The 19,300-nt window shown below is 49.6% G+C and overlaps 2 protein-coding genes and 1 non-coding gene across 3 annotated transcripts; 2 read left to right on the top strand and 1 right to left on the bottom strand.

Moving 5' to 3' along the window:
- Nucleotides 1-194: 194 nt before the first annotated feature.
- Nucleotides 195-6,996, top strand: LOC137355876 (cofilin-2-like). The gene is made up of 4 exons (XM_068021486.1): nt 195-425; nt 3,250-3,560; nt 5,182-5,258; nt 5,576-6,996. The coding sequence occupies exons 1-4, from the start codon at nt 210-212 to the stop codon at nt 5,683-5,685; spliced, it is 714 nt and encodes a 237-aa protein (XP_067877587.1). The 5' UTR covers nt 195-209; the 3' UTR covers nt 5,686-6,996.
- An 89-nt stretch (nt 6,997-7,085) lies between these two features.
- On the top strand, nt 7,086-13,953 carry LOC137355875 (uncharacterized). Its single transcript, XM_068021485.1, has 2 exons — nt 7,086-13,037; nt 13,527-13,953. Exon 1 carries the CDS (start codon nt 10,269-10,271, stop codon nt 12,759-12,761), a length of 2,493 nt encoding a protein of 830 aa, XP_067877586.1. The 5' UTR covers nt 7,086-10,268; the 3' UTR covers nt 12,762-13,037; nt 13,527-13,953.
- Nucleotides 13,954-16,359: 2,406 nt separating this feature from the next.
- Nucleotides 16,360-16,481, bottom strand: LOC137356104 (small nucleolar RNA SNORD22). The gene has a single exon (XR_010971004.1). It is a non-coding gene; the product is annotated as a small nucleolar RNA SNORD22 (small nucleolar RNA).
- Nucleotides 16,482-19,300: the final 2,819 nt, after the last annotated feature.

Here is a 19,300-nt window from a genome sequence, read left to right as displayed (position 1 = left end):
AGTGAAGGGGGCGGGGCGAGGGGCGGGGCTCCTCCTCCTGCTCCTCCCCCCGGGGGGGGGTGGATGGAGGTGCGCGCGCACCCCCCGCCCCTCCCTGCTCGGTTATAAAGGGGGGTGGAGGAGAGGGTTGATTTTCTTTGTCAGTTAGTGAAGGGGGCGGGGCGAGGGGCGGGGCTCCTCCTCCTGCTCCTCCCCCCGGGGGGGGGTGGATGGAGCTGCGCGCGCACCCCCGCCCCTCCCTGCTCTGTTATAAAGGGGGGTGGAGGAGACGGTTGATTTTCTTTCTGTCAGTTAGTGAAGGGCGCGCGGCGGCAGCTTCTTCTCATCGAGCGGGAAAGGCTTTTCCGAAGAAGACCATTTGTATTTTCGGTCCGGGCGTCGAAGGGAGATTTCGCACCAACCGGGGGGAAAAAGTCGATAAAATGGTAAAAGTTGGCCCTTTTTTTTTAAAAAAAAATAATAATATCTAATCGCAACGTATTTTTGTAGAAGCGGAAGTGACTGATTGGATCTTTATTTTAGCAGTTCAGACGGTAATAAATGATGCTAATTAAAGGCTGAATCCTGCTGGTTGAGGTTGTTGTTCCCCCTCCCCGGGTGATCGTGTTAACTGGACAAGTTACACTTGAGGCAATTACCTCCTTATGAGGCAATGAGGCTGAAGAATTTACTCTTTCTCAATCTAGTGGGATTCAAACTTCCGTAATCGTATATTTTGCCCTAATAAGGTGATTCTGTAAAAAAACAGTGCCTCAACTGAGGTGTGGCCGCAGTCATGTCCCTCAATTCAACTCGTTTTAAACGATCTTACTAATAAAGCTGTCTCCATTGATTTCTGCTCCAATGGGTAATGTGCATGACTAAAGCAAAAAGAATTGGGTTTTCTCCAGGAGAATCTGGCCCAGTGGTGTTCTAGTAGTCCCCAGGATTTTCTACAGCTACCTAAGTAAGCAGGCAATACGTTTGTCCACAGGTAATATCAAATCACATTTGTTGCTTCCTAAATTTAGTGCTCATGTCCCAATATTGATCCTGAGCTTTAGGAAGCTTTGCTGAAGTGTTGAGGTTGTGACAGTTGCATTGTCTTCTGTTGGATTAGATAGAATGGTTTAAACAACATGTATTTTATTTTTTTTTATTTAGAGATACAGCACTGCAACAGGCCCTTCGGCCCACCGAGTCGGTGCCAACCATCGACCACCCATTTTATATTAATCCTACGCTGATCCCATATTCCTACCACATCCCCCACCTGTCCCTATATTTTCCCTGCCACCTACCTACACTAGGGGCAATTTGTAATGGCCAATTTACCTATCAACCTGCAAGGTCTTTGGCATGTGGGAGGAAACCGGAGCACCCGGTGGAAACCCACGCAGACACAGGCAGTACCCGGAATTGAACCCGGGTCGCTGGAGCTGTGAGGCTGCGGTGTTAGCCACCTGTGCTGCCCCATAGTGCCTTTAACCCAGTATACACAAAGATTAATGGCACAGAAGGAGGCCATTTGGCTCATTGTGTTTGTGATGGCTTGGGTGTATATTTATGCAGGTGCTGAGTTCCAGACCCCCACCACCCTCTGCATGAAAAGATTACTTTTTTTTTTTCCCCCACACCTCCAATATTTGTACCAATTTCTTTTAAATCTATGCCCCCGGTTATTGATTTCTCTAACAGAAATAGGGCCTTCCTATCCACTACCTAGGCACCTCAATTATATTTCTATTCGACCTCCACTGTTTAAAAGAAAACGGCCCCAACCTATCCAATCTTGTATCTCAAGTTCTTATTTCCTGGCAACATCCTGGTAAATCTCTGCTGTACCCTCTCGTGCAGTCTCATCCTTCCTGTAATGTAGTGACCAGAACTGCATGCAGTACACAAGTTATGGCCTAATTAGTGTTTTATCCAGTTCTAGTATAACCTCCCTGCTCTTATACTCTGCTTTGGTCAATAAAGGCAAGCATCTTGTATGCCTTTTTGACCACCTTGTCTACCGATCCTACCTTCAGGGATCTGTGGTCATAAATGGCCATTAAAGTATGAAATCTGCTTCTGTGCTGGTAAATATACTACATCTCCTCTGCTTATTTTCCCTTCAATTTCCAATGGCTGAGATAAGCAGTGTAGATCTGACTAGTTCAACCTTGCTCCCACTTGCTGATTTTAGGAGTCAGTGTCACTGGATAGCATCCAAAGGAATAACATTCCTCAACGATCCAATACTTGCTCCAGGAATGTGCACATGCTTGGCTCTGATGCTTGAATAAGGTGCTGAGGCTGGCTGAACAGGCTGGTGCATGACTTGTGTAGAAGCTTCTATAGTGGAGAATAATAGCAGTTGCAGAAGACTATACAGTCCTGGAAGCAGCTCTTTCCTTGCCTTCCCTTGTCTGCACATTGAATCTACAGTGCAAAAGGAAGTTCTGCTAAAGTCTTATAAACTGGTTAGTCCTGAGCTGGAATGTTGTGGTCAGTTCTGGGTGCCACACTTTAGGAAGAATGTTGAGGCCATGGAGAGGGTGCAGAGGAGATTTACTAGAATGGTATTCGGTGAGGGGCTTGAAATGAATGGACTGTGTAAAATGGCTGTGCTGTCATTACAGCATCCTGACAGTGGTGACTGCTGCTGTGGGAGGTCGGGTGTAATTCCTGCCTGGCAGTTTACATTGTGAATGTGGAATTTGAGATTTCCAATTGTGTGCACACTCCTTGGTTCAGCCTCTTAACACAACCCACCTGAAAACTGTTAAATCTTTTACTAACTCTCTGCAGTGCTGTGGGCAAAACAACTTGTTACTGCACAGACAACCATTCTCTGATTCAACATCATTCAGCCCATCATGCCTGTGCTGGTTTTATGAAAGAGCTGTTCACTGTCCATTCCAGTATTTATCCAATTCCCTTTAGTGAACCTGGTTCTACTGCCCTTTCAGGCAGTGCATTCCAGATCACCACAACTCACGGCATTTATTTTTAAAAATGTCATCTCCTAATCTCAAATCTGTCCTAGTTAATGACCCTGCCATTTTTATTGCACTCAGTGTTCACTGGTAGCAGATTGTCATGCATCGTATCGATACTTCTACTCTGCATGCTGAGTCATCTCTCTAAATTGCCAGCCATCAACATCCTGTTCTGAGTTCTTGTTACATATTGATTTGCTCAGTGGAACTGCTTTCTCCTACATTTACATGAATGTTTCAGACTCTGGTACATTTTCAAGTAATGTAATTGTCTTATTTCCAGGCCTCTGGTGTAAAAGTGTCTGATGAAGTCGTCTGCTGTTTCAATGAAATGAAAGTCCGAAAATCATGTAGCCATGATGAGGTGAAGAAGAGGAAGAAAGCAATCCTGTTTAAAATTTCTGACGACCAAACAAATATAGTTGTGCATGAGGGGAAGGAAATTCTAGTTGGAGATGTTGAGGATGGAAAAGTTCAAGATCCACTCCAGGCCTTTATAGATATGCTTCCTACAGACAATTGCTGCTATGCTCTCTATGATGCATCTTTTGAGACCAAGGAGACCAAGAAGCAGGAGCTGATCTTCATACACTGGTAAGCAAATTGCACAATTATTGAACGATGCATCTCTCCTCCTTTGAAATAAGGCAGGACACTGGTACTGGCATGAAATGTTCTGTATTGTAATGGAGTCAGTCATGACAAATGCTCAAGGTAAAGTCATTGATTTTAACTGGACTTTAAGGCTCTAAACCACACTTTACAGCAAGAGCATGTCTAAATCTGGACAGAGGCTTGTGTTTGATTTCATTTACCTATAATGCTGCCTTTCAGAGTGTATGTATCTCACTGGATCATACACATTATCTTGTATGTTATCTTGTATAACGGTCCAGGAACCATTGACTGAGATTTCCTTGTCGATGTGTCAAATATTGGTGCCAGTCAGTGAGGTGCTACTTAGTCAGTGAAAGGAGCTGGCAGTTTTCTCATTGAGCATCATATCAGGGATGGGCAATAAATGCTGGCACAGCCACTGACTCCCATATCCCAGAACAAATATTAAACATTTCTTCCAGTATATGCCAATTAAGCTTCGACTGAGTGTCAAACTCTCCACTCTCGGTCTGCAGGAGGGAGTCCTTTTTGCTAAGTGTCCCCCCCCCCCCCCCACCCCCCCAAAATCAGGGTGTCCTTATATGTATGAAGGAGTTGGCCATTCAGCCCCTTCAAACCTCCTCTGCCATTTAACAAGATCATGGCTGATCTGATTGTGGCTTTAACTCTACGTTCCCACCTACCCCAAATACCCTGGACTCTCTGGTTAGTCAAGAATTACATCATAGTATTAAAAGTTAAGGCAGCTACCTCACTGACAGTGTGCCAAGAGCTGTTTATTCTTTTCATATATTTCCTCCCCCCCCCCCCCTTTGCTGTGACTGACCACCCCAGGGGCAATGGGAAAGAGTTGGCATCATCCCTGCTCCATTGGAACAGTGGTGCTGAGTGGAGAAGCTGGATTTTCTGGGTCTGGCTCCAGGTAGTAATGGGGCATCAAGCAGGTGACTCCAGAGAGGTGGTTGGGGGTGGGGCAGTGGTGTGTGTGCACCCTTGAGGGGAGTGGGGTGGAGATTCATAAGTCAGTGTTTGGTGTGCAAGTGGGGGAGACCAGAACTTGGGGCTGTCACTATAAAATAGTCACTAATAAATTCAGAAGAAACTTCTTTACCCAGAGAATGGGGGGAATGTGGAACTTGCTACCACAGGGAGTGGTTGAGGTGAATAGTATCGATACATTTAAGGGAACCCTGGATAAACATGAGGGAGAAAGGGATAGAAGGAAATGCTGATAGGGTGAGAGGAGGTTCATGTGCTGAATGGCCTGTTTCTGTGCTTTTCCAGAGATAAGCTGGCTTTGAATTACTGGATCCCTGAGCATTGGATGATCTCGGGAACCTTTTAAAAGGCCTGTTGCTGAACTATGAGAAGGGTTGTCACTTCAACTAGCAGAATATCTATTTACAGGCTGCTGCTCTGCTATGGTGTCCTCCCTTCCTCACTATCCCACCCCCAGCAATGACACTACCAGCATGAATTGTTGACTGTTGTGGTGAATAACTGCTTGGTGTACTATACACAGGCTACATGATGAGAAAGGTGAGGGAATGTGGGAGTCTTTTCAAAAGGTGCCTTACAGTTTTGTTTTGTTCAACAGGGCTCCTGATGATGCACCTATTCGTCAGAAGATGCTGTATGCCAGCTCTAAGGCGGCAATCAGGAAAAAGCTTGGTGGTATGGTGCACAGTTTTCTGCCTCTTATCTCCTTCCTTTCCCTCTTAATTTTTAAATATTCTGTGGGTTCCTAGACTTTAACTGTACACACAAAAGCTGATATTCTCAGATTATGGTTAGCCAAGGTAAATGACTTGCCCAAGTGGGAAAGCTCTCTGGCTCAGTGTTTGACATGAGCAGCAGTTTCCAGGTTTGACCTGGGAGCCAGTTTGTATCTGGGTCTCAGTTGGTGCCTTTTTGGGAGGGGGAAGAGAAAGGTGGAATAATGCTCATCTGTGGGTCAGACATGTTTCTTAAACTGATTTCCACCATTGCAGGGATCAAGCATGAGTGGCAGGTGACGGCTGTCGATGAATTGAAGGACCTTTCTGAACTGGGAGTGAAACTGGGATCTGGTGTCACTTCGTTGGAATCCCGGAAAATATAGTGCCAGCGTACAACCAGCTTCCATGTTTTTAAATGTGCTGTGGGTTTTTTGCTTAGAGTACTTTCAGTTTGTATATGTCTTTGACTTCCCATCTGATGCTTGCTTTAACCTTGTAATCTTCTTTGGCCTCCTTATCTCGAGAGACAATGGGTAATCGCCTGGAGGTGGTCAGTGGTTTGTGAAGCAGCGCCTGGAGTGGCTATAAAGGCCAATTCTAGAGTGACAGGCTCTTCCACAGGTGCTGCAGAAAAATTTGTTTGTCGGGGCTGTTACACAGTTGGCTCTCACCTTGCGCCTCTGTCTTTTTTCCTGCCAACTACTAAGTCTCTTCGACTCGCCACACTTTATCCCCACCTTTATGGCTGTCCGCCAGCTCTGGCGAACGCTGGCAACTGACTCCCATGACTTGTGATCAATGTCGTGTTTGCAGACTACTTTAAAGCGGAGACATGGACGGCCGATGGGTCTGATACCAGTGACAAGCTCGCTGTACAATGTGTCTTTGGGGATCCTGCCATCTTCCATGCTGCTCACCTGGCCATTGTGATCAGGACCAGGTATTTACAGGACCTAATAGAAAGTTCTAGAGCAAACAAAGCACTGTTCATTGGGGGGGGGGCGGGTAGGAGGATCTGTAGAGACTTGCTGCCAAATTTTTTGTTTCCCCACAGGGCCAAGCCTGGGATTTGTGGGTATAATCACTTTACAAACAAAACAGTTGAATTCACTAAACCATTCCTAGGAATGTGATGCAGTGTGATCCCCTGTTTGTGTTGTAGTTGGGAGATTTGACTTTAATCTGGGGAAGGAAGTGTGATGCTTCTGGATCAATAGTAGACACCCCACCCCCCCCCCCCCCCTCAGCCTGAGGAAGGGGCATTACTGGATGGTTTTACATTAATCATGCTGTCTTGACTGATTAACTTTTCTGCTGCATTGAACTATTTAAAAATTGCACCTCCCATTTGAAATTTTAAACACTTCCTTGATGGAACCAGTAAACAGGCAGATGCCTTTGTAATTAGAACTTTTATTACAGTTCATTCCATGTGTCATTCAAACATTTTGTAAGCATTCCTGATGTTTTAACCAGATTTCTCCTGTGGTGTGGGCCAACCTCAATCACTCACTGCATGTATCAAGTGACCAAACTTTCATTTAATGTGGGGGTGGGGGGGGGATAGGGTCTGCCAATTCAGAGGACTGTCAATCATTAGTGTGTCTTGCAGATGGTTAACTGGGTGGGATTGAGACCTGACAGTTAATGTGGAAGCAGTATCATTAACCATCGAAATAAACATATGATCAGTATCTTGTCTTGTTTTATTGCAACTTAGCAATTTTGAGCTTGAAGGGGTATTATGGGTAAACGGATTTTTTTTTATACTTTTGGCTCTTGCTGAGGGGAGACTGGTTTACAGAGTAAAGCTCCCTCTACACTGTCCCCCATCAAACACTCCCAGGACAGGTACAGTACGGGGGTTAGATACAGAGTAAAACTCCCTCTACACTGTCCCCCATCAAACACTCCCAGGACAGGTACAGTACGGGGGTTAGATACAGAGTAAAACTCCCTCTACACTGTCCCCCATCAAACACTCCCATGACAGGTACAGTACGGGGGTTAGATACAGAGTAAAGCTCCCTCTACACTGTCCCCATCAAACACTCCCAGGACAGGTACAGTACGGGGGGTTAGATACAGAGTAAAGCTCCCTCGACACTGTCCCCATCAAACACTCCCAGGACAGGTACAGCACTGGGATTGGCTGCTCTGATTTGGGAGCCGGAGTGCTTCAACGAGGTGCAGCTGACTGTGTGACTGCTGCAAGAGGGAGATTCAAACTGAAACAATTTTTTCCAAATTTCAACAAAGGAAGGAAGGCAGAGAACTGGAAGCTCTTCTGTGAGTGCTTGGTACTGAAAGTGTTTTTCATTGATAGTTGGGGGTGGGGAAAGAAGAGACCTTAAGACCTTGGGTGGGGCTGTATTCAATAGGGAGCTCCTGTGTTTAACATCTTTTGGATAGGGAGCTCCCTCCCCACCCCAACTACTAAGCTTGGGACAGCTGGAGCTGCCCAGGTGAAGAGACTTCTCTTATCTGAACATCGAAGGAGGTGTGTGCCTTGGCAGCTTACAGCTGACGCAGGTGAAGACATCACCCCACCCTCCTAACTGGAAGACCAGCTACAAGACTTGTGCAATACTAACAAAGACTGATTCCTCTTGGCCTTCCTCTCCCTCAGCCTCTTCCCCTGGGCTACATCCTTTAAGTTTTGCATTTTTGATTTAATGTATTTGCTGGGTTTTTTTTGCTCTGAACAAAGTGCCTGTATCTTTTACCCCATGACTTCTCAATCCTCTCCGGTGGCAGGGCCCTCCTATGCTGCAGCAGCTGCGACAGCTGCTCCTGTGGCCCCGTCACCATTTAAAATCTTAACATCAAAGCATGGGGTGAAGAGTTACACCCATCCTAATATGACTATTGAGGCTTGTGTTAAAGCTATGGCCGTGGTTGTTGGCCCCTCGGCCATTGTTGCAGCCTCAAAGATGTATGGGAAGGCTGTGTTCTTCCTGAAGACCGAGCGGGCTGTGTCCCTCGCCCTAAGTACGGGGCTCACAGTGGGTGGAATTTTCCTACCAGTGGACCCTCTGGGGGCCACTGCACATCGGGTAATCTTGTCGAACGTCCCACCCTTAATTCCTGATGAGCTCCTCCTCCCCCATCTACACCATCTGGGGGAGGTGAGGTCAGGGATCACCCCAGTCACGCTCGGTCTTCGGGAGCACAGCCTCCGACATGTCTACTCCTTCCGCTGCCAGCTATTCATGCAGCTGGCGCGGGAGGAAGTCTTGGAGGGCCACTTCGGTATAAGAGTACCAGGGGACGTCCTACCGCATCTTTTGGACCTCGGACGGGGCGCGGTGTCACGTCTGCAAGGGGGTGGGGCATGTTCGTAAGAACTGCCCCAACCTCCTGGCTGCCAGCTCCACCGCGGTGGCCCAAGGTGGTTCCACAGCACCACCTCCCACTCCCACCACACATCCAATAGAAACTGCTCAGTCGGTTCCGGGGGCTGTGGTTTTCACAGCCTCCGGCGGGGAGGGGAGCGTCCGTCCGAGTGGAAGGAAGACGCGGGGAAAAAAGAAACATCATGAGGCGCGTCCCCTGGACACTTAGACACAACCCAAGCCTGAGCTCAGCCCAAAGCCCATTCCCATGGAATCCACCTGTCACAGGGCTGGGCTCAGTCACAGGGCTGGGCTCAGGCCCAGGGTGACTAAAAAGGAAAAAAAGGGTGTGGAGGCAGAGGCCTCTGATGACATGGAGGTCTCTGAGCCTCCGTGCCCCAGTGGGAGAAAGAGGAGAAGGCACCCCTCCACAGAAATAACACACGGCCCTGAGGTGCAGGGCCCATCAGTTGGAGGGGAGCTGTCTCTTGTTTCGGGTCCCCAGGTTCCCCCTACCGCCACCACCAAGGCTACAAAGTCCAGGCAGGAGCTCCCTATTCCTCAGGATGGAGGGGAAGGCCCCAGTACATGAGGCCCCTCCTGAAGGAGTAAGTGGGGCCCTGCTTGTGGTGGGGGAGCCTGGGGACGCCACCCATTCTACTACTGGGTCGGGTGCCCTAAGTGAAAGGGAGGGCGACGCCCCAGAGGGTCAGCCCTCCCAGCCGGAGTCCAGCACCAACCAGGAGACACCCGACCCGGTGAAAACTGAGAATGCTGCCCCATCTGCTGGACCTGTGGGTGTTGGCGGAGCGGGAGATGGCCTCCTCTCTTGGCTCCGGCTGGATTTCTGGAGTCGGGAATTTCTGTCTCCCCTGCACCACTCATTGGCCTGGGGACGGAGGTGGAGGGGAGTCCTGGGCTGCTGGTGCCCACAGGCTCCAGTTTCACAGTAAAACCCAGAGAGGACTCCTCTGCCATCGATCCTGGGGGTGGGATCATGACAGAGGCAGGACCAGCTGGTGCGGTCGGGACGTCCGCCCCACAGTGTGTGGTGGATGTGTCGGCCGCTGGCGGTTACAACCCGGAGGAGAATGGGGATTCGGTGTGGGGCACGGAGGATGACCTTGATTCCATCGCCAGTGAGGTGGTGGAGTCCCTGTGCCTTCCACCGAGTCTCCTCTCATCCCCACGGCGGAACTCCGGGATTTCCTCGCGGTTTGCAGGGGCTGCCGCAATAAAGTTCAGTTGGCCCTCGACCGCTGGTCGAATCTGGCGCTGATCATCCAGTCTGTCCGTGCTGCCCTTAAGATAGCGGGCAAGCGCGCGGGCGTGAAACTGGTTGAGAGGTGCCGTTTTAACGTGTTCCTCAATGGGTTGCTGGGGGAGTGGAGGGCCAGCTGCACTTCCACTCCCTCCTCACAGTGAGGTGTTGGTGACTGGTTTTAAGTACCTTTGACATGAAGATAACCATTGCCAGCCTCAACATCAACGGCAGCAGGGGGGCTCACTGCAGATTTCACAATTTGTCAGTCCTCAGCGAAGGGCGATAAGCGGTGAGCTTTCTGCAGGAAACCCACACCGTTCCGGGAGACGAAGCCACCTGGCTCCTGGAGTGGCAGGGTGGGGTCTACATGAGTCACCTCAGCCCTATTTCTAGTGGGGTGGCTATCTTGTTGGCCCCGACTTTCCAGCCAGAGATCTTGGGGGTCAAGGAGCTAGTGCCGGGCCACTTGCTCCACCTCGCCGTTCTTCTGGGGAGCGTGCCGCTCCACTTTGTGAACGTGTACGCGCCCAGGCCCGGCGCGTTGCAAGCGCGCTTCTTTGAAGAAGTGTCCGCTCTCTTGAGCTCCATCGATAGCGGCGAGTGCATCATCCTCGGGGGGGATTTTAACTGCACCCTCGAGCTGGGGGATCGCTCCGGTCCCCAGCGCGGCCAAGCGTCGGTGGAGAAGTTGAGGGGACTGATCAGTTCCCTTAACTTGGTGGACGTCTGGCGGAATCTCCATCCCGACTCCAGCGCCTTCACGTGGAGGTCTGGAGGGGGAGGGTCGCGAATCGACCGCCTCTACTTTTCGCAGGCGTACGTCTCCCGCGTCTCGGCGGCCTCCATGCGGCTGGTGCCGTGCTCGGACCAGCGCCTGGTGTGGGCGGAGTTCACTCCGCTCCGCACGCGGGCGGGGTCCGCGTACTGGCACTTTAACAAGCGGCTGCTGGAGGACGTGCGATTTTGGGACTCGTTCTGTCGATTCTGGGCCGACTGGAGAAGGAAGCGGGGGGCCTTCCCCTCCTTGAGGCTATGGTGGGATGTGGGCAAGACTCACATCCGCATCTTCTGTCAGGAGTACGCGAAGGGGTCGACCAAGAGGCGGAAAGCCGAGATCGCGTGCCTTGAGAGGGAGGTGCTCGACTTGGAGTCCCGCCTCGGTGATACCGTCGTGGACCCGGCCCTGTGGCAGGCGTACAAAGAGAAGGGCGCGCTGAGGGACCTGCAGCTCATAGGGTCCCGAGGCGTGTATGTGAGGTTGCGGATCCAGATCCTGGAAGATTTGGACTGTGCCTCACCCTTCTTCTACTCGCTGGAAAAATGGCGGGGGGTCCGTAAGCAGCTCATCGAGCTGCTGGCCGACGACGGATCCTCCATCACGGATCCGACGGGAATGGGCCTCCTGGTCCGTACATTATTGCAGTGCGTTGTTCTCTCCGGATCCGTCCAGCACGGATGCGTGCAGAGTTTCTCTGCTCCCGCCGTGCTCCCCTCTCTCTCTGCTCCCGCCGTGCTCCCCTCTCTCTCTCTCTCTCCGCTCCCGCCGTGCTCCCCTCTCTCTCTCTCTCCGCTCCCGCCGTGCTCCCCTCTCTCTCTGCTCCCGCCGTGCTCCCCTCTCTCTCTCTCTCTCCGCTCCCGCCGTGCTCCCCTCTCTCTCTCTCTCCGCTCCCGCCGTGCTCCTCTCTCTCTCTCTCTCTCCGCTCCCGCCGTGCTCTTCTCTCTCTCTCTCTCTCTACGCTCCCGCCGTGCTCCTCTCTCTCTCTCTCTCTCTCTGCTCCCGCCGTGCTCCTCTCTCTCTCTCTCTCCGCTCCCGCCGTGCTCCTCTCTCTCTCCGCTCCCGCCGTGCTCCCCTCTCTCTCTCTCTCTCTCTCTCCGCTCCCGCCGTGCTCCCCTCTCTCTCTCCGCTCCCGCCGTGCTCCCCTCTCTCTCTCTCTCCGCTCCCGCCGTGCTCCCCTCTCTCTCTCTCTCCGCTCCCGCCGTGCTCCCCTCTCTCTCTCTCTCCGCTCCCGCCGTGCTCCCCTCTCTCTCTCTCTCCGCTCCCGCCGTGCTCCCCTCTCTCTCTCTCTCCGCTCCCGCCGTGCTCCCCTCTCTCTCTCTCTCCGCTCCCGCCGTGCTCCCCTCTCTCTCTCTCTCCGCTCCCGCCGTGCTCCCCTCTCTCTCTCTCTCTCCGCTCCCGCCGTGCTCCCCTCTCTCTCTCTCCGCTCCCGCCGTGCTCCCCTCTCTTTCTCTCTCTCTCTCCGCTCCCGCCGTGCTCCCCTCTCTCTCTCTCCGCTCCCGCCGTGCTCCCCTCTCTCTCTCTCTCTCTCCGCTCCCGCCGTGCTCCCCTCTCTCTCTCTCTCTGCTCCCGCCGTGCTCCCCTCTCTCTCTCCGCTCCCGCCGTGCTCCCCTCTCTCTCGTTCTCCGCTCCCGCCGTGCTCCCCTCTCTCTCTCTCTCTCTCCGCTCCCGCCGTGCTCCCCCCCCTCTCTCTCTCTCTCTCTCTCTCTCTCTCCGCTCCCGCCGTGCTCCCCTCTCTCTCTCTCTCTCTCTCTCTCTCTCTCTGCTCCCGCCGTGCTCCCCTCTCTCTCTCTCTCTCTCTCTCTCTCTCTCTCTCCGCTCCCGCCGTGCTCCCCTCTCTCTCTCTCTCTCTCTCCGCTCCCGCCGTCCTCCCCTCTCTCTCTCTCTCTCTCTCCGCTCCCGCCGTGCTCCCCTATCTCTCTCTCTCTCTGCTCCCGCTGTGCTCCCCTCTCTCTCTCTCTCTCTCTCTCTCTCTCTCTTCGCTCCCGCCGTGCTCCCCTCGCTCTCACTCTGTCTCTGGTCTCTGACTCTAGGATTTTGGCACCCTTTTTAAACCTCTGCTCCTCTCTCACTCGGTCTCTGTAGGGGTCATGCTTGCTGTTACTAATGTTGTATCACTATCCGGCACTGTTGTTAATGTTGCCTCGCTGGATAATGTTTCCGGTGTTGTTGATGGTCTTTTCTGTTGTTTCAGCTCAGGTGTATTATGAATATGGATTCTGCTCCTTCTCATTTGGCTACCGGTTTCGATCTCAATGATATATGACCTTGGAGTCTCAGCTTCATCAACAACTTTTTCTGGGCTCCAGGTTTTCATGATTGGATCCTGTACATGTACAGTTTGTCCTTTCAACAGCTCGGGTAGGGATTTAGTATATTTGTTGAAGTGTTGCTCTCCTCTTACCTGTGCTTCAGTGAGTTGTTGTCTCACTTCCTCCTGGTCACTTGAAGGATGTTTAGAATTTTTTTTTTTTAGAATTAGAACATTACAGCGCTGTACAGGCCCTTCGGCCCTCGATGTTGCACCGAGCTGTGAAACCATCTGACCTACACTACTCCATTTTCATCCATGTGTCTATCCAATGTCCACTTAAATGCCCTTAAAGTTGGCGAATCTACTACTGCTGCAGGCAGGGCGTTCCACGCCCTTACTACTCTCTGAGTAAAGAAACTACCTCTCACATCTGTCCGATATCTATCACCCCTCAACTTGAAGCTATGTCCCCTCGTGTTTGCCATCACCATCCGAGGAAAAAGACGCTCACTATCCACCCTATCTAACCCTCTGATTATCTTATATGTCTCTATTTTGCTTGGCAGAGTTGTCTTATATTTTCTTCCATTTAACAGCTCTGCAGGTGATTTCATATCAGCCTTGAGAGGTGTGGATCAGAGTGACAATAAGGCCGGGTTTGGGTCTTCCTTCGTCTCTCGGCATTTCACAAGTGTTCTTTGACCGTCTGGACGTGTCTTTCTATAAATCCATGTCCCCGTGGGTAATGTGGTGATGAGGTGATGGTGTTGAACACATACTGGTTAGCGAATTCCTTAAATTCTCTGGATGTGAATTGGGTGCCATTGTCACATATTAACCTTTCAGGAATCCCTTGCTCAGTGAACAGAACTCGTACTGCTGAGATTATTATTGTGGCTCTCAAGTCTTTCACCTTCTGGACAAAAGGGAATTTTGAGTAGTAGTCTGCGACTGAGATACCATTCTTGATTATGTGTGAATAAATCGACTCCTACAGTATGCCATGGTCTGGGTGGTATTTCAGTAGCTATCATCTCCTCTTTCTGTTGTGAGTTTCTGTACTTCTGGCATACATTGCATTTAGACACCATATTTTCAATATCTTTGTATATGTCTATCCAGTACACAGCTGATTTGGCTCTAAGCTTACACTTCTCCATTCTTTGGTTCTGTCTTCACAAAGGAGGACACAAATAACCTCCCAGAAATGTTAGGGAACCAAGGGTCTAATGAGAGGGAGGAACTGAAGGAAATCAGTATTAGTAAAAAAAAGTGCTAGGGAAATTAATGGGGTTAAAGGCTGACAAATCCCCAGGGCCTGATAATCTACATCCCAGAGGACTAAAGGAAATGGCCCTGGAAATAGTGGATACATTGGTGGTCAGCTTCCAAAATTTGATTGATTCTGGAACAGTTCCTCCAGATTGGAGGGTGGCAAATATAACCCCATTATTTAAAAAAGGAGGGAGAGAAAAAACAGGGAATTACAGACCAGTTAGCCTTACATCCGGAGTGGGGAAAATGCTAGAGTCTGTTATAAAGGATGTGATGGCAGAACACCCGAAAAGCATAAACGGAATTGGACAAAATCAGCATGGGTTTACAAAAGGGATATCATGCTTAACAAATCTACTGGAGCTTTTGAGGATGTAACCAGCAGAATAGATAAGGGAGAACCAGTGGATGTGGTGTATTAGGATTTTCAGAAGGCTTTTGATAAGATCCCACATAAGAGGTTAGTGAGCAAAATTAAAGCACATGGGATTGGGGGTAATATAATGGCATGGATTGAGAATTGGTTGACAGACAGGAAACAGAGAGTAGGAATAAACGGATCTTTTTCCAGGTGGCAGGCAGTGACTAGTGGGGTACTGCAGGGATCAGTGCTTGGGCCTCAGCTATTCACAATATATATTAATGACTTGGGTGAGGGAACTAAATGTAACATTTCCAAGTTTGCAGACGACACAAAGCTGGGGGTGGGTGGGGGGGGGGGGGGGGGGGGGGGGGGGGCGGTGGAGAATGTGAGCTTTGAGAAGGATGCAAAGAGGCTCCAATGTGATTTGGACAAGTTGGGTGAGTGGGCAAATGCATGGCAGATGCAATATAACGTGGATAAATGTGAGGTTATCCACTTTGGTTGTAAAAACAGAAAGGCAGATTATTATCTGAATGGTGATAGATTGGGGAAGGGGGAGGTGCAGCAAGACCTGGGTGCCCTTGTACACCAGTCACTGAAAGTAAGCAGTCAGGAAGACAAATGGTATGTTGGCCTTCATTGCAAGAGGATTTGAGTACAGGAACAAGGATGTCTTACTGCAGTTATACAGGGCCTTGGTGAGACCACATCTGGAGTACTGTGTGCAGTTTTTGTCTCCTTATCAGAGGAGGGATGTTCTTGCCATGGAGGGAGTGCAAAGAAGATTTACTAGGCTGATTCCTGGGATGGCAGGATTGATGTATGAGGAGAGATTGGGTCGACTAGGCCTATATTCACTAGAGTTCAGAATGAGAGGGAATCTTATAAAAACCTATAAAATTCTAACAGGACTAGACAGGCTAGATGCAGGGAGGATGTTCCCGATGGCTGGGGAGTCCAGAACCAGGGTTCACAGTCTCAGGATATGGGGTATGCCATTTAGAACCGGGATGAGGAGAAATTTCTTCACTCAGAGGGTGGTGAACCTGTGGAATTCTCTACAGCAGAAGGCAGTGGAGGCCAAGTCATTAAATATATTCAAGAAGGAGATAGATATATTTCTTATTGCCAAAGGGATCAAGGGATATGGGGAGAAAGCGGGAACGGGGTACTGAATTAGACCAACAGCCATGATCTTTTTTGAATGGCAGAGCAGGCTCGAAGGGACGAATGGCCAACTCCTGCTCCGATTTCCTATGTTTCTGTGTTTCATCCCCATTATTCAGGAACTGACTGCTCAATAGTAAACTAGAAAAGTCCTTCATCCCAATTCCTCAGCCAGAGAAACACAGTTAGGAAATTACAACTGGCCTGAAGAGTAGGGGAAGCCACAACTGGCAACAGCAGCAGGAACACAAGGCTGCACTGTGACACCCATCAAGTTAAATAAGCTGCTGATGCTGTGCCAGTTAACAGGCCTGAGCAAGATGGGCAGAGTTTTGCAGGAGGAGTGGAAATGGAATAAAGTACTCACTGGCTGGAACTACACAAAATAACCATCAACTTTTTCCAGTGTCTGAAGTGCACTGGGGGCTGTAAGCCCCTAAACAGACTAAACGAGACCAAACTTAGCTCAACCAGTACAGATGATGCTGCAGATTCCATTAAAAATGTCACTCACCTCATTAGAGTTGATAACATTGGTCGTCTTCAGTCACCTTAAAAAAAAAAGCAGTATTGAAATGAGCCCTCTCCTCCCCGGCCACCTCCACCCAGCAGTGACTGCTTCGTCCCATCAGACTGTTCAGAGAACAGGCTGTCCTCATTTCATGCTGCAAGAGCCAGTGGGTTCACCTTTGCAGGTTCTGGCTCTTTACAGCAAGTAAGACATGGACTAACTTCATCCCAAGGACAAATCCCATTAACCAGGGAGCCAGAAATAAATTCAGCCCTGTGGTGCTGAGTTATGATCTGCAATGCACTGTCAGAAAGGGTGTTGGAAACAGATTCAATAGTAACTTTCACAGGGGATACAGGTACTTAAATGTGCAGGCCTTTGAGGAAATGGCAGGGCTGTGGGACTGATTGATTTCAGACAGTCAGCACAAACTCAGACTGAACAGTTTCCTCCTAATCCATGATTAGCCAACCTTCAGGATCAGTTTTGAACTGCACTGATTGGAGTGTGATTAGCCAGCCCCAGTGAGGTAAGGCACAGACAAGGCTCAGATGAAATTCCCTCCACATAGAGCTTACTGCCATGTGGAAAAACTACCCCTTTGGGCAAGGGAGCAGGGTGCAAACAGCACCCCAGAAACTGCCAACTGGGGGCAAGGGTCTTCAACCAGACAGCTTGTAAAACCACAAACGATCACTGTCCTGATCAGATTTTTAAAAAGACAGTATTACTTACCCTGCATTGCTGTTTTCCCACACTTCAAAGCCAGACCTGAAACACAAGAGTTGTTGAATAGGAGTAGGAAAGTGGTATTAAGAACAGAACACAAAGGCAATTAGGTTTGATCAAGGCTTTGGTGACTTCAGTGCATCATTCGACAGACTTAAGAGTCATAGAGAGATACAGCACTGAAACGGGCCCTTCAGCCCACCAAGACTGTGCTGACCAACAACCACCCATTTATACTAATCCTACATTAATCCCATATTCCCTACCACATCCCCACCATTCTCCTACCGACATTCGGGGCAATTTACAATGGCCAATTTACCCATCAACCTGCAAGTCTTTGGCTGTGGGAGGAAACCCACGCGGTCACAGGGAGAACTTGCAAACTCGCATGTTGCTTGCAACATCACCCCAGTTCATTTTCAGGAGGCCTATCAATGAGGGGAGAGAGACACAAACATTCAGTAACTAGGCACCAGCCCCCTACAGTTTGCTGTCTTATTGGCTGCACCATCAGAACTCCACCATGCTGTTGTTCAGCATCAGTTATCAGACGAACGAGACTACATTTTTCAAGTCATCATTTGGAGCAAGCAAACCTCTAAACTGCCTCCTTGGTCATCCAGTACTGTCACTAAGGCTACTTCAGCATGGCTGGCTGTTGGTCTCCTAATTAATTCAATGTTGATCAGGCCTAGTGTACTCATTCCACTGACATGCATCAAAAAGGTATTGAAATCTCTACATTGAACTGGTCCCAGCCATTAATGGAACACTACCAGTGTGGTTGAGGCAAATAGATGTATGTATTTAAGGAGCAATCTGGATAAGTACATGAGGAAGGAAGAGATGAGTGGACTTGGAGCATAAACCAGGGTTCTGGTGCTGTAAATTCACAGCTCAATAGTTCGTCAGAGGCAGCTAAAATTTTGAAGCATAGAATCTGGGTGGTCTCTTCCCACCGAACCCCCACACAGACAATGAGTTGATACTTCTGTATTACTGAAATGCTAGTGACTGTCAAGTTAACACAGCAGCTCCAGGAAGGCAACCCCAGTTAGACTGCCCTCATTACAGGCAGCAAAATTGCATTCCTATTCTTCCCAAAGCACAATTCCTACCTGCACAAGAGGGAGATCCTCAACACTTGCTGACAATGTCACATGTGGTCAAGAAACTGGCAGGGGAGAGAAATAAAAACAATTACAGTCATCCTGTCCCTGAATCACCTGCAAGAGTTGGGTGTGTGCTGTTCTCAGAACAAGTTGGTCATCAACTTCTATTCAGATATATGCTTGTCTGTTATTGCTCATCATTGGAACAGCAGCTTCAATGTCACATCTCACTACACCGAACCCCATTAACTTTCACCAGATGGAAGCATGACCCTATCTGCTGGGGCGTGGGTCCTCAACTGTTAACCTGATCCTTTGGTCCTACACCTCAAACAGAACAATGAATACTGAGTTACAAGCAGCAAGACACCCCCAAGCTTCACCTCTACAAATCCACCTTCCCCTGCTATTGATACAAGATCTCTTGGTACTTTGGATTCAATCAAGAATGGCTCACAGCCCCACTACATTCAAATCAAACTGTGCAGCACAAACTAGAACTGCTGCTCCTGGAAAGTGATTGTGAGACACACAGGCCTGATAGTTGTGGAAGCTCATTCATCAAGCACATCATTGAATGCTGGTCGGATGGCAGTGGATTATCCACACACTCCCTCCACTCCCCTCCCTCTCCCTTTTTCCTCTTCCTCCCCTACCCTCCCCTCCTCATCCTCCCCCTTCCTTCCCTCCCTCCTCCTCTTTCCTCCCTTCTCTGCCTGCTCACTCTTTCAGGGACATTGTTTTCCCGGGGACACAGTTCCTTATCCGGGACTGACGACAGAAAACAGGTCACCCTAACAAAGAAGGAGGTTTTAAGGAGTGTCTTGAAGGAGGAGAGAGAGGCAGAGCGGTTTGGGGAGGGAATTCCAGAGCTTAGGGCCCAGCTGCCAACGAAGGAGCGATTAAACTTGGAGAGGCGCAAGAGGCTGGAATTGGAGGCTTGGGTTTGACATGTTTGCACAAGTAGATCCTTGGCATGATTTCTGAGTTGTATAACTCTGAGATGTCTGGCTGATACTTTTCAGAAAGTGCTTACCATTTGCATGAGGGCACGAGTATGGCATTAATATCAGAAGACGGGATGAGAGGGAACACAAGAATTATTTGGAAAAGGAAGTAAATGAGATGAGTTGGCTGCTGCACAGTAGATGGTAATGTTGCACGACAGATCATAGAATTAAATGACGTGTTCAGCACTTATTTGAACCA

The sequence above is a fragment of the Heterodontus francisci genome, chromosome 44, assembly GCF_036365525.1.
Source record: "Heterodontus francisci isolate sHetFra1 chromosome 44, sHetFra1.hap1, whole genome shotgun sequence".
In the NCBI taxonomy this organism is placed as follows: Eukaryota; Metazoa; Chordata; class Chondrichthyes; order Heterodontiformes; family Heterodontidae; genus Heterodontus; species Heterodontus francisci.
Note: the sequence above shows the minus strand (reverse complement) of the source record. Positions and strands in the feature narration are given on the sequence as shown.